This window comes from Strongylocentrotus purpuratus, unplaced genomic scaffold, assembly GCF_000002235.5.
Source record: "Strongylocentrotus purpuratus isolate Spur 01 unplaced genomic scaffold, Spur_5.0 spur5_scaffold_20, whole genome shotgun sequence".
Taxonomy (NCBI): Eukaryota; Metazoa; Echinodermata; class Echinoidea; order Camarodonta; family Strongylocentrotidae; genus Strongylocentrotus; species Strongylocentrotus purpuratus.
This window is the reverse complement of record NW_022145606.1, coordinates 50,294,014-50,306,997: the sequence shown is the minus strand read 5'-3', so window position 1 is coordinate 50,306,997 and position 12,984 is coordinate 50,294,014. Positions and strand designations below refer to the sequence as shown.

Genomic DNA, 12,984 nt, shown 5'->3' with positions numbered 1-12,984 from the left:
ACACAGAGAAAGATACCCACCCACAAAGAGAAACACATCCACCCACACAGAGAAAGATACCCAACCACACAGAGAAAGACACCCACACATAGAAAGTCACCCAACCACACAAAGAAAGATACCCACCCACAGAGAGAAAGACACACACCCACACATAGAAAGCCACCCACCCACAGAGAGAAAGACACACACCCACACAGAGAAACGCACCCACCCACACATATAAAGCCACCCACCCACACAGAGAAAGATATCCACCCACACAGAGAAAGACACCCACACCCACACAGAGAAACGCACCCACCCACACATATAAAGCCACCCACCCACACAGAGAAAGATATCCACCCACACAGAGAAAGACACCCACACCCACACAGAGAAACGCACCCACCCACACATATAAAGCCACCCACCCACACAGAGAAAGATATCCACCCACACAGAGAAAGACACCCACACCCACACAGAAAAAAGATACCCACCCAAACAGAGAAAGAAACACACACCCACACAGAGATAGAGAACAGACATGGAGTTAAAGATGAGAGGGAAAATGAGGGCCCAACAAAGACATGAAAAGGAAGACAAGGGCAAGAGAGGAAAAACGAAAATAGAAAAAGGGAGGCAAAAATAGATCAAAAGAAATAATGCAGTACAAGAAACAAAGAGAGAGATAGACAACACACAACATAAATAAAAACAGTGTACATGTACATTGAGAAGCAATAGCTGACAAAGAAAACACAATCAACAAAGAAGGAAACGACATTCATATATACATCATGCATAGCAACTTGCAAGCACTAATCACCAAATTTCATTAGGAAACATGAACAGCCTAAAAAGTAGCAAAGGTACATTTACATATACTTGTCATTTACATCGAGCAAGCCCATAGCATATTTAGAGTGATGGTTGTGACACACACATTCAGGGGTATGGAAGTTGGGTCACAGGTAAGATCAAGTTCCTCAAAATAGTTCCTTCCCGCATACAAAAGGAAACTATTTGGGGGCTTCATGAAATGCCTGACCTGAAATGCCTGAGCTCTAAATTTTTTTATAGCAGATGAATAAAAAGAATGGGAAAAGATTTCTGCTCATATTGGGTCTATTTTTCTTCTAATGACTTAATTGCATTTGACGCCTGGAAATTTATAAAGGAAAATAACCTAATTGCCCATTTGAAGAACAACATGTGTTTAATTAAACCCCCCACCCCCCCCCCAAAAAAAAAGGGGGGCCATTTTAAGCCTACTGCACACTACACGATCTTCTTGCTATTCAATTTGTCAAAGAAATGACATTGTATTAGACAAGATAAACAAACATTATCGCAATGTTAGGGCATTGAGCTGAATCAGCTTTAAATCGTAGACAATCGCAGTAATAAATAGTCTGACTTCAATTTCTGAGCTGATTTAGTTGTGTTTGTTTCAAAGGAAGCATGAAATATGACTATTCAGATCCTTGGTCATTAAAATTTTTACACATTGAAATATTTGAATCAAATTTTATCACAATCCTCTAAAATCGGATCGCAGTCGGATTGTAAAGCGTGCGGTAGGTTTTACTTGGTCATGCGTGAATGAGCCTTGATAAAGACGATTAAATCACCTAGATGCTGTGAAGACATGGGTGGAGTTTGTTGCTATGGAGTTGATAGGGCTGGTATGAGCTTTCATCTCGCCGACAGGTGTACAGGTGTCGATGTTCCACAGCTTCAAATAGCCCCCTCTACAACCGCTCAACAGACAGTTGTAGCTAGGTAAGAAGTCCAAGGCACAGATCCAGTCTTTATGAGCGTTTGACATTGCCTGATAACATTGAAACAATAAAAGAATATATGAATGAATGCATATTATTCCCCTTTTTTTCAGGTTAAGACTGAGATTTACTATCGAAAGAACGTCTGGCATAGTCACTCCTGAATTGTTTAAACTTGTGGCAAATGCAGAGAAGCTGGCACAAGACTTCCTTGGGGGCTGACACTATAAAAAGACATGAGAGCATCTGACCTCACGAGCAGATGGTGAAAAACGTAAAGCTTGGAGAAGGGCCATAAGAGAAATTAAACGTCCACTCCCAAAGTGAGTTAAAAGCAGACCCACTCTTCAAGACATCACAATTATTTCTTTCTCCCTCCCTCCTTCACTCCCTTTCTTTTTCACACCCTCTTTCTCTTCATTACTTCTTTTCTTCCTTCCTCCTTCTCTCTCCCTTCTTTCCTTCCTTCTTCCATTCTTCTGTCTCCCTTCCTTTCTCCCTTCTTTTATGTGCCTTCCTTCCTCTTCTGTCTCTCCCTCCCAGTTCCTTACAACCAAAGTCTGCGGTTCAAGTCCCGCCGCGGCACTAATGTCCTTTGGCACGACACTGATCTACATTTGCCACACTCAACCCATGTGATGTAAATGGGCACCTGGCAGGAATTAATTCCTTGAAATGCTAGAGCGCTGTAATGGTAGGGGTGCTAAAGCGAGGGTAATAATCTCCTTCTGCGCCTCAGAATAGTTTACTAGATCAATGGCGCATTACAAATGCTGTAGTATTACTACATACCTTTGACAGCTGTTTCTGGTCCAAGTCCCACTTTTTAATGCAAGCATCTCTGGACCCGCTGAAGAGGGAATTCCCCCTGATTGCCATGGACTGGATACCATCGTAATGAGGGGGGTCAAAGTTGAAAGACGAGGTCAGGCAACCAGAAGCACCTGGCTCTACCTCAAACATCTAACGGAAAGAAAATGAAATGAGGGATTTTATAAAACAAACTACTTACAGGTTCACCTATACATATGTAAGGAATCATTTCTGGGGGTGTTTCACAAAGATCCTAAGTTGAACTTAACTCTAAGTTGGACTTATAATTATGGAGAGCCATGTGGAAACCTTAAAATAAAATATATTTAAAAGCGAAAATTCAAGTATTTTAAACTTGTTATAAATTTCAAATCAAGAACATTTTCATAGATGCTAACAGCTCTCTATTATTGTTAAGTACAACTTAGAGATAAGTTCAACTTAGGATCTTTGTGAAACACCCCCTTGGTCTAAAATTATGTCTACTTATACAATTTGTGAAAATGAAGGAACAATGCATGTATTTTTAGAATATGAAAATAAGTCAGTTTTGCACTGTAATACATGTACACGAAGTAATAATAATAATAATAATAATGATGATGATAATGATGATGTTGATGATGATGATTCTAAGTGATTTACATTGTCATTACATGTATTATCACCTAACTCATTGGACTCGATTGCTATTGTGCCCATAACAGTGCATACACTCCTCTCCCAGGGAGTATTCTAGCCAGGCACCATGCCAGATATAGCAAACATTCTAGAAAATTGTTACTGCCAACATTAAAGTGCTTAAAAAAATCAGATTAAAAAAATGTAAAAGATGACAAATCAAAGTACCTTTACATAGTGATCTTTCGAACCAGCAAAGACTTGGTCAAACTGAGGTGTAGTCTTGACATCCAGACACATGACTGCTGCTGAGGGTCCTCCAAACAACTTACACATAGACTGAAAGCTGCAGATGAGAGATTGAAAAGAAATGATTGAATCATTAATCTGCTAGGGGAGTGTTTCACAAAGACTAAGATCGACTTTAAGTTGGATTTAACTATGGCAGGCCGATTGTACCAATGTTTGCTCTCAGAATTTAGTGGCATTTGTCTCTCAAGGGACCTACAAATCATGGTCACACATCTGCACAGTTGAGCTTGTTTAAAAGTTCCTTATTGAAGGGAAAAGATATTACCTGAAGATCATAATGGTGAGAGCAAACAGTGGTATGAACCGCCTGCATTAGTCAAGTCAAACTGAAAGTCAATCTTAATCCTTGAGAAACACTCCCCAGAAAAGATAAATATTTATGCATCAAAATCATTGTTTCAATCATTATACATCCTGTCTGAGGGACACTTACCTACTAAGGTCCCAGACTCTCACAATATTCCCTGCAGCAGAGTAGAGCCTAATGCCACTCTCATGGACATACCATTTCTCTCTCTCTCGGATGAGAGAGATATCTGTCAATATTACACTTCAAATCAATGATTCAATCATTATACATCCTATCTGAGGGACATTTACCTACTAAGGTCCAAGACTCTCACAATATTCCCTGCAGCAGAGTAGAGCCTAATGCCACTCTCATTGACATACCATTTATCTCTCTCTCTCTCAGATAAGAGAGATATCTTTCAATATTAAACTTCAAGTCATTGTTTCAATCATTATACATCCTATCTGAGGGACGCTTACCTGCTAAAATCCCAGACTCTCACAATATTCCCCGCGGCTGAGTAATGCCTAATGCCACTCTCATGGACATACTATTTCTCTCTCTCTCTATCTCTCTATCAGATAAGAGAGATATCTTTCACCATTACACTTCAAATCAATGATTCAGTCATTATACATCCTATCTGAGGGACGCTTACCTGCTAAGGTCCCAGACTCTCACAATATTCCCTGCGGCAGAGTAGAGCCTGGTCCCACTCTCGTTGATAGCGATGTCATTGATCTGTGTTTCACCCTGAGGTAGAGTTACTGTCCTTGATGAACTGCTTCCAGCTGTCTTATCAAGTTGCATGCCAGAAGAACTGCAGAGAGAGCAGACATTTTACACAGATTAAACACTGAATGAGCAATGGAAATGAATGGTCAATGTCAGTATTTAGCACCATCTAAACACTAAACAACTGGTAGGGGATAATCCCTGGACTTTTATGAAGCTACATTCATGTACATGTACCACATGAACTGTAAAGGGAAGTTAAAGATAAAGGTGAGTTCTGGTCATGCGATTGCATTGTGAAAGAAAAGGTGTGGAATGGATCAGAAAAAGTTGATCATGTCGCATGTAAGTATTGGTGTGCACTGCAAGGTTCTGGAGTCATCAATATCCCCGGCCCCCCCACTCAGAGGTCGGAATGACCGCATGCGTGTTGCCAAAATGTCCGGTAAAGGGGTACTTTTCGTGCAACAAAGTCCGGCCCGAGAATTGTAAAAAAAAGGGGTGTATTTAGGGGGGTACATTGTGCATTTTTCCTGATTTAGGGGGGTCTCCAAGGCAGGAAAAGCCCGCGAAAAGCCCGCGAAAGGGGGGTTCGGAAATGTTGGCAATCCTCAGATAGGGGGTGCTTTCAAAAAGAGGGTACGAGCATATGCGTACCCTAAATAACACTGAGTGGGGGGGCCGGGTCAATATCATAATAAATTTGGCCCAGTCTTGGTAAAGAAGCAAGCACCGTACACACAAATTTGTATATGGGACTACACAAATGGTGTTGAATTACTTACCTTGAATTCCTTATCTTTATATGCTTATTACTCGGCCTGTATACATTTTCTACCATAATTGTTTGGCAAATGACATTTATTTGTAATCTTGAACATTCAGTGCAAGTTTTGTTTGATTCTGTGAGAATTCATTTTTTTTCCCCAGAACTCTTTATCTTTAACACTTTACGCTGACTAAAAACCAACAACCTTTGAAAATAGTTATCTTGGTAATCAGACAGGCGATTAGCTTGTAAAAGTCATGGGATTCATGTAAGACCTAAAGGTTTATAATTATGATTGCAGCATGCACTAAATCCAGATTATTTTTTTTAGAATCTGAGGCAAAGTTACCCAATCCCTTTAGCGTCTCGCCAAAAAAAGGTTAGTGCTGTGGCACCCAACATCTAACATAACATCAACTTGACATAAACATAACAAAAAGTTCCATGGTGAATTACCTAAGGGTTGTAACACATTTTTGTGTATCTCTGATGTCCCAGATTCGTATAAACGCAGTAGAGACACTGAACACCAACTTGAGCTTCTCACAGTATCTCACTACTCCAACATTGTTTGTATGTCCGGCAAGTGTAGCTATCTCCTTCCCGGTGTCCAACTTCCAGATTTTCACACTCCGGTCTAATCGCGAAACAAAAAACAAGAAAGGTTAGTACTGTATTATTTACTTACTTACTTTGATTTTTAGGCATACCGGTAAAGATAACCTTATTTGCTCCTCCAGGTAATGCTATCTCTCTGGTATGGACTGTACTTAACCACTTGACTGCTCACCACGTACATGTACGTGTTCTCGCTCTTGCATGTCTGTGCGCACCACGTACATGTACGTGCTTAGTGCATTGCACTTTCAAGACCGTAGCACTGCATAAGGCCTAGCCCTAATGTGTAATTAGTACTGCAATGATGTTATACAGGTCTCGAACAGTATATGGCGCTCTTCTGGAAAAATACAGACTTTTTGTGTGTGCAGTGTACCTTTTTTGTGAAGTTTTTGTACAGTACAAAAAAATGCTGTAGCACAGGCGGTATGAACGTATTTTAAGCCATTAGCAGTCAAGTGGTTAAGGGGGTGGCTGTACCAATATTTCCCAAGGATGGATTTGAACTGGTTTACACTTGTTGCACTGACTGCTGAGTCTGGTATATTGACAAGTATTGTGTATTGATAAGTTCTTAGCAGATATATTATGTGACTACACAAACATAATCAATATGTCCAGCAATCTTGCTATCTCCCTATGAGCAACTTTCAGATATTCACACTCCGTTCTAATTATGCAGTTTGGGTTCCGGATGCGTCTATTCCAACCACCACATTTTGCTAAACTATCTAAGGTTAAAAGGTGTAGAGGTGTGTGGCCTAGTGGATAAGTCATCCGACTGGTTATCATAAGGTACGGGTTTGAGTCCGGCCGCAGCACTGATGTCCTTTGACAAGACATTAATCTACATTTGCCACTCACCATCCAGGTGTTAAATGGGTACCCGGTAGGATGCGAAAGTTACTGTATTTGCCGGCGTAAAGGCCGCAGTATTTTTGGAAGAGAAAATATCAAAAAGTCGGGGTGCGGCCTGTACGCCGAAACAGTAAAAATCGCAAGTCAAAACAGCACGTCCATTATTTGTAGGCAACTTCATACAAAAAAATATATTAACAAAATTGACTTGAAAACACATCGGACAAGATCTAGTCTGAACCACGTCAGCAGCAAATTTGAAGAAGTTATCTTTTTAATCGTTGTGCAACCAAAGAAATAAGAAGAAAACTGACCAGAAACTCGTACTAAAAATCGTACTTGTAAAAATGTCCTTAGAGTAGAACACCGACGATTGCGCGCTGTGAATCTCTGAAGGTGCGTTGGATTTGTTGGCAACTCCTAGCCCCGTAGCTCCCCACCACAGAGTGTGTGAGCGAGGTATGATTTTGGTTACTAACCCGTGCGCTGTCCAACTTAGACAGCGCACGAAATCGATGAAGATTTGCTAAATTACGACCATTTTTTAGGTAAACTTCCTGTAAATTTATAAAATGATTGATAATTTTGGTTAGTCTGTAGGAAAAATAGAGTTCTACGAGAAAATTACGATTATTTTCTTTGGTCCATTTTTTTTCCCCTTCCTCCCCAAGGAGTGAAGAATGCGCATACTTTGTGTGCGGGTAAGCCTAAATCCAATGACCGGAGTAATAATAAATCTGTAAAGCGCTTAGGCACATTGTTGTATCGATGTATTGGGCACTATGTAAAAGCGGATATTATTATTATTATTATTATACCTTTTGATCCACTAAAGAGCAGTTCTTCTGTGGCCTGGACCGATAAGACTGCTTTACTATGACCTTCAGCGGTGTATGAACACACCAGGGGGGCTCGGGGTGTCGTTGGTTTGTTGATCACAGGAATGATGGAACCCCTGGTGAAGACAAAAATAATTGATTTCGTTAAAAAAAAATACATTTCAAGGGTTTTGTGACACAAAGACGTAACTCTATATTTTGCAAATAAAATTGATATCAAAATGTTCAGAAAAATGTGGGCTTTCCAGGAAACACATAGGTTGAACTCCATCCAACACGCCATTGAAGTCAATGGCTAGTGAAACATAGACTTAAGTCCTTAAGGCCCAAGTGCTCAGTGACACATAGACCACTTTTTCTCAAAATGGCCAAAACGGAGTTACGTCTTTGTGTCACTGACACCTCGAAATGTCAAAATTTTAAATATTTAGAGCTATGCTTTAGTGTGAGAGCAATTTAGGTTTATACTGATTCACATGTATAGGCCACTTTGGAGCTATAGCACTCGTATAAATGACAACCAAATATCCACGGATCCTTAAAACATGGTGGAGTCTCACTTTGATCATTTTAGAATAATCACTGCCAAAGTGATGGTGGTGCATCATGAATACCTTTCGCTTGCCCTCTCGAGGGGAAAAAACTACCACCTGTGCATCAATGATTGATTGCAACAGTTTCATGAACACTTATCCAGCAGTTGTCTTGATAGGTTTTGCAGTTATGTACAAATGACCTTTATCTGCCCATGCACAGATAGTAGGGACTTTTAGATTTGCACAACGACAACGTGGATTGCTACGATCGACGTCTTTTTAATGCACTGCCTTTAATAGACGTCACACGTATCAGTCCACGCAAATCTAAAAGTCCCTAGTATCTCTGAAGTGGCCTAATATCATATGAATGTGCATGTGCCATTGGATGATCATTATCTTCACATCAGAGGGTGTTTGATCAGGTTGTTTTAGAAGCTTAGACTACATGCTTATGTTTCCTTTTGAGATGATGCAGGGGAGATAGTTTGGGATAGCCCTGAGAAACCATTACCAGTTCAAGTAGGAGAGGGGCTAAAAGACTAGGCAAGGATTTAAACCACTAACCTAGTAATTGAGTGTTGGGTGAATAAACCACTAAACCAGCGTAAGCAAAGCTCTACATTGGGCAACTTACCTGTCCTTTTGAGACTGTGCTGGGGAATTAGTTTGAGCCAATCTTGAGAAGACATTACCAGTTCTAGAAGGAGGGGGAGAACCAGGAGGGGTGTGGTCTGGGGTATGGTCCCTGAAAAAAGACAAAGAATTTCACCGATACATAAAGAGACACCAGGGGGGGGGGGGCGTTTCACAAAACTTGTCATCAGTGACAAATGACAGTTTTTGTTGTAAGCTACTGAAATCATTGCTTCTGATTGGTTATCAGCAGATTTTTCACTGATTTTTGTCATTTGTCATTGAAAAAAGGCTTTGTGAAACGGGTCCCATTTGACCTTTGTAGGGAGGAGAAAAGGCACAGGCATTGAGAGGGGTGTGGTACTTGATAATAGATAAGAGATAGAGAGATGAAGAGAAAAAGAAAAAGAGGGATGGAGAGTTTTTGAAAATGAGAAAAAAGTGAAAAAGAGGGAGGGTGTGTATATGTGGGAGGAGTTGAGAAAGAGAATAGAGAGGGTGGGAGTGTGTAGGGGTGTTACAAGAGAGGGTGGGTGTGTGGGGTTGGTGAAGGTAGACAAAAGGGTGGGTGTATAGGGGGTGTAACGAGAGAAGGTAGGTGTGTGTAAGGGTGTCACGAGAGAGGCTGAGTGTCTCGGGGGTGGTGTAGAGAAACAAAGAGTGGATGTGTGGGGTAGTGTTTAGGGGTGTTAAGAAAAGGCGGGTGTGTGGGGGTGGTGTAGAGAGACAAAGGGTTGGTGTGTGTGGGGTGTTACGAGTGAGGGATGAACATGTGTGGTGGGTGCCGAGAGACAGGGTGGGCTGGTGTGTGGGTGTTAGAAGAAAGGTAGGGTGTGTGGGGTTTGAGAGAGAGTGGGTGTGTATTTGGGATGTTGAGAGAGGGTGGGTGGGTGTGTGTGGGGATGTTATAAGAAAGGGTGGGTGTGTGGTGGGGGTGTTGAATCAGAGAGAAACATGATGTGTGGGGCGGATTTGATAGAGGATGGTGTGTGGGGGTGTTATGAGAGAGGGTGGGTGTATGTGGGGGATGTTATGAAAAAGAGGGTGGGCTTGTGTGGAGAGAGGGTGGGCATGAGTGGGGATGTTGAGAGAGGATGGGTGGGTGTGTGTGGGGATGTTGAGAAAGAGGGGGATGTGATTGTGGGAGTGTTGAATCAGAGAGAAACATAATGTAGGGTGCTGAGAGAAAGGGTGGATTTGTGGGGAGTTACAAGAGACAGTGGGTGTGTGTGGGGGGGGGGGGCTAAGAAAGGTTGGGTGTATGTGTGGGATGTTGAGAAAGAGGGGGATGCAATTGTGTGGGGGATGGGGGAGGTTGAAAGAGAGGGAGAGAGAGAAAGAGATAGACAGGGGTGATAGTGAGCACTAAAAAAAAAATAGGTTTTTTGTTTTCCCCTCAATTACACCCCCTTGAGAAAAAAAAAGAAGAGAGGATTCGCGGGGAAAAAATGGCATTTAACAACATTCCCCCCTTTCGAGAAAGAAAATTGGGAAAAAATAGGGAAAAAATAGGGAAAAATGGGGAAAAAATAGGGCAAAATAGGGAAGAATAGAGAAAATAAGAGGGATCGGGAAAATGAGGATAAAATAGGGAAGAAAAAAAACTTGGTAAAAAAAAAAAAAAAAAAAAAAAAAACTTGATTTTTTTTTTTTTTTTTTTTTTTTTTTTTTTTTTTTTTTAAATTGGGAAAAAAAAAAATCGGGAAAAATCGGGAAACCGATTTAAATCGGGTTTTTATCAGGCCTGGATAGAGAGAGGGGGGAAGTGGAGATTACTGATACACGAATACGTTGTTAAGGCCAAATGATATAAAGCCCTCATAGAAAATGATAAAGAGGAGTATATGGGCTTCCATATGTACCTGGAATACACCATGTACCTTAGAAAGAAAAAGAGATAATGGCAATGAAGCTGGATAGAATAAAAGACAGAGCATTCTCCTGGCTTTCAGAAGATATATACTGAAAAAAACGGCATGCTATGACAAGAAAGAATCTATGAGGAAGCATTATTCAAATTAGGAATATTTCTCACAAAAGTATGAAAACAATACTGCCCAAATTACCGCCATCCCTGTCACAACTGAAAACAAAAGAGTTATCTGGGATACGGTAAATGAAAAATTACCGACTGCTGATTATTACCCTAGTAAAAGCCACGTACAATTTACACCTTGGTCCCAAGGCTGTGATTTGACCCTCAATTCTTGATTGAGAGTTAACGGAATGAACCACCTTACCATGATATATCTGTAAAGCGCTTAGAGACATCTTTAATGTATTAAGCGCTGCATAAAAGTGGGATATTATTATGACACCTCCACCTTGAGCAATAGTTAAAAAAAACTTATTCTAAGAAAATACTTTCTATGAATGGAAAGCAGAATGCATGTAGAATACAAATATAAAGGATTACAAATTATTTTCCCTTTCATTATTGCACAAAAGCAAATTAACACCTCATTTTCTGCACCCCTTCAAATTTCAGGTCAACAGGGATCAAATTTGCCATAGTAAGAGTGATAACATAACATGTGGAACATAAGATGATGTCATTGAGTGAATGGTAATTTTTAGGTCAACAACTTATAATTTTCAAAGCTTTAGCTTTCGAGTTTTTCAGAGAGCTGTTACTTTTCTGACAGACACTAAAATATTATGCAATTGATATCATTGTAATATCCTGAATATAGATCTTTAAAACATGAAGGGGTCTCATTTTGAGAATCAAAATAATCACTTCTACAGCGATGGAGGTGCTACATAAATTGCATTTGTTTCCCCTTTTCAAAGAATACTTCCACCTGTGTATCAGGGAGTGTACTGCTGGTGCAATAAATAAATAATGATAACATATCTTTCATGAGCGCGTATCCATTATTTTGTCTCTGTGTATTTCACAACTTGGTCTGCAATGACCTTTATGTGCTCATGCTCAGACTGCAACTATGAACTGGCTTATTATATAAGCTTTCCTTTGAAATAGAATTATCTATTTCATTTTTTTAACTCTGACAGGGTCTTTAACCTTGCCCGTCAAAGACAGTCAACTTTTATATTAAAGAGAAGGTTGAGTTCTGGGAAGAGGTGAAAAATAATTTGTGAGCGTTATCATTCTTATTATGCAAGTGTGGAAGAACATCAGATAAGACATGTTCCCTGAAAAGCCTGGCTCTTCAAATGCCTTTATATTCTAAATATGTCATGTAACATAGTAAAACTCGGGGGTAGGATTTTTACGCCACGTATTCGGGTAGTCCCATATACATCTTTCTGTGTACAGTGTTTGTAACTTTACCAAGACTTGGCCAAATTTCTTATCATTTTGATGATTCCAGAACCTTGCAATACACACAAATTCTTATATGCTAGATGATCAACCTTTTCTGGTCGATTCCACACCGTTTCTTTCACAACGCAATCGCATGACCAGAACTCAACTTCATCTTTAACCCATGAAGTATTAATATTCCTTGATTCATACACCAATGCAATGTAGATGAATTACACCTGTCCAGTGATTTAATGCCCATCCTGATGACCCCATGGATGTTAAAAGGAAATTACATTACTGTTTTAATCTCCCTAATCTTGTCTTTGCCATAATCCTGTTGGAAGAGAAAGTAGGTGTTTAATAGAGAGACATAAGTGGTAAGAATGATGCCTTTTCATTTCCTAACCCTAGTCGCACTTCCAACCAATTTGGAACCAATTTACAACCAACAAGATTTATGCTTTAAATCTAATAATTTGTATATGGTCATATAACGTCGGTGGGGTGACAAAACCTCGTATCTCAAAAATCATGAATTTTCAGGAGAGTGAAAAAACTTTCCTGTCTCAACAAATTTAGTGCTGTGACACCGTCCTTTCTTTTTATAACTGGAATATTTATACAATTTGTAATGTCATTGTTGAAATACAGTAAAATAATTGTTTTTATATTTGAAAGTGAGTTACGACGTTTTTGCTTTTATCTCCATTGAGATACGAGTTTTTAGTTGTTATTCAAATTGAGATACGAGTTTTTAGTTGTTATTCAAATTCAGATACAAGTTCTTACTTTCAACTCTGAATGAATTACGAGGTTTTGGTTGAATAAGTTACGAGGATTTGAATGTATACACTAACTTCGGTACTGTTAGGCCGTGTGTGAGTTACGAGGAAAAGGAATTACGTATCTGAT

The 12,984-nt window shown here is 39.9% G+C and overlaps 1 protein-coding gene across 9 annotated transcripts in view; it reads right to left on the bottom strand.

The window, feature by feature from the left end:
• LOC578564 (kinesin-like protein KIF21B) overlaps nt 1-12,984 on the bottom strand; it is a 64,635-nt gene that overhangs the window by 6,590 nt on the left and 45,061 nt on the right. For 8 of the 9 annotated variants that reach the window (XM_030993562.1, XM_030993563.1, XM_030993566.1 and 5 more), the window contains 7 exons: nt 8,800-8,910; nt 7,606-7,742; nt 5,768-5,948; nt 4,466-4,627; nt 3,432-3,549; nt 2,562-2,732; nt 1,620-1,819 (listed from right to left, as the gene is read on the bottom strand). In XM_030993562.1, the coding sequence (XP_030849422.1) occupies nt 1,620-1,819; nt 2,562-2,732; nt 3,432-3,549; nt 4,466-4,627; nt 5,768-5,948; nt 7,606-7,742; nt 8,800-8,910 (1,080 nt within the window). The remainder of the gene's footprint in view (nt 1-1,619; nt 1,820-2,561; nt 2,733-3,431; nt 3,550-4,465; nt 4,628-5,767; nt 5,949-7,605; nt 7,743-8,799; nt 8,911-12,984) is intronic. The other variant, XM_030993567.1, reaches the window with a different exon arrangement.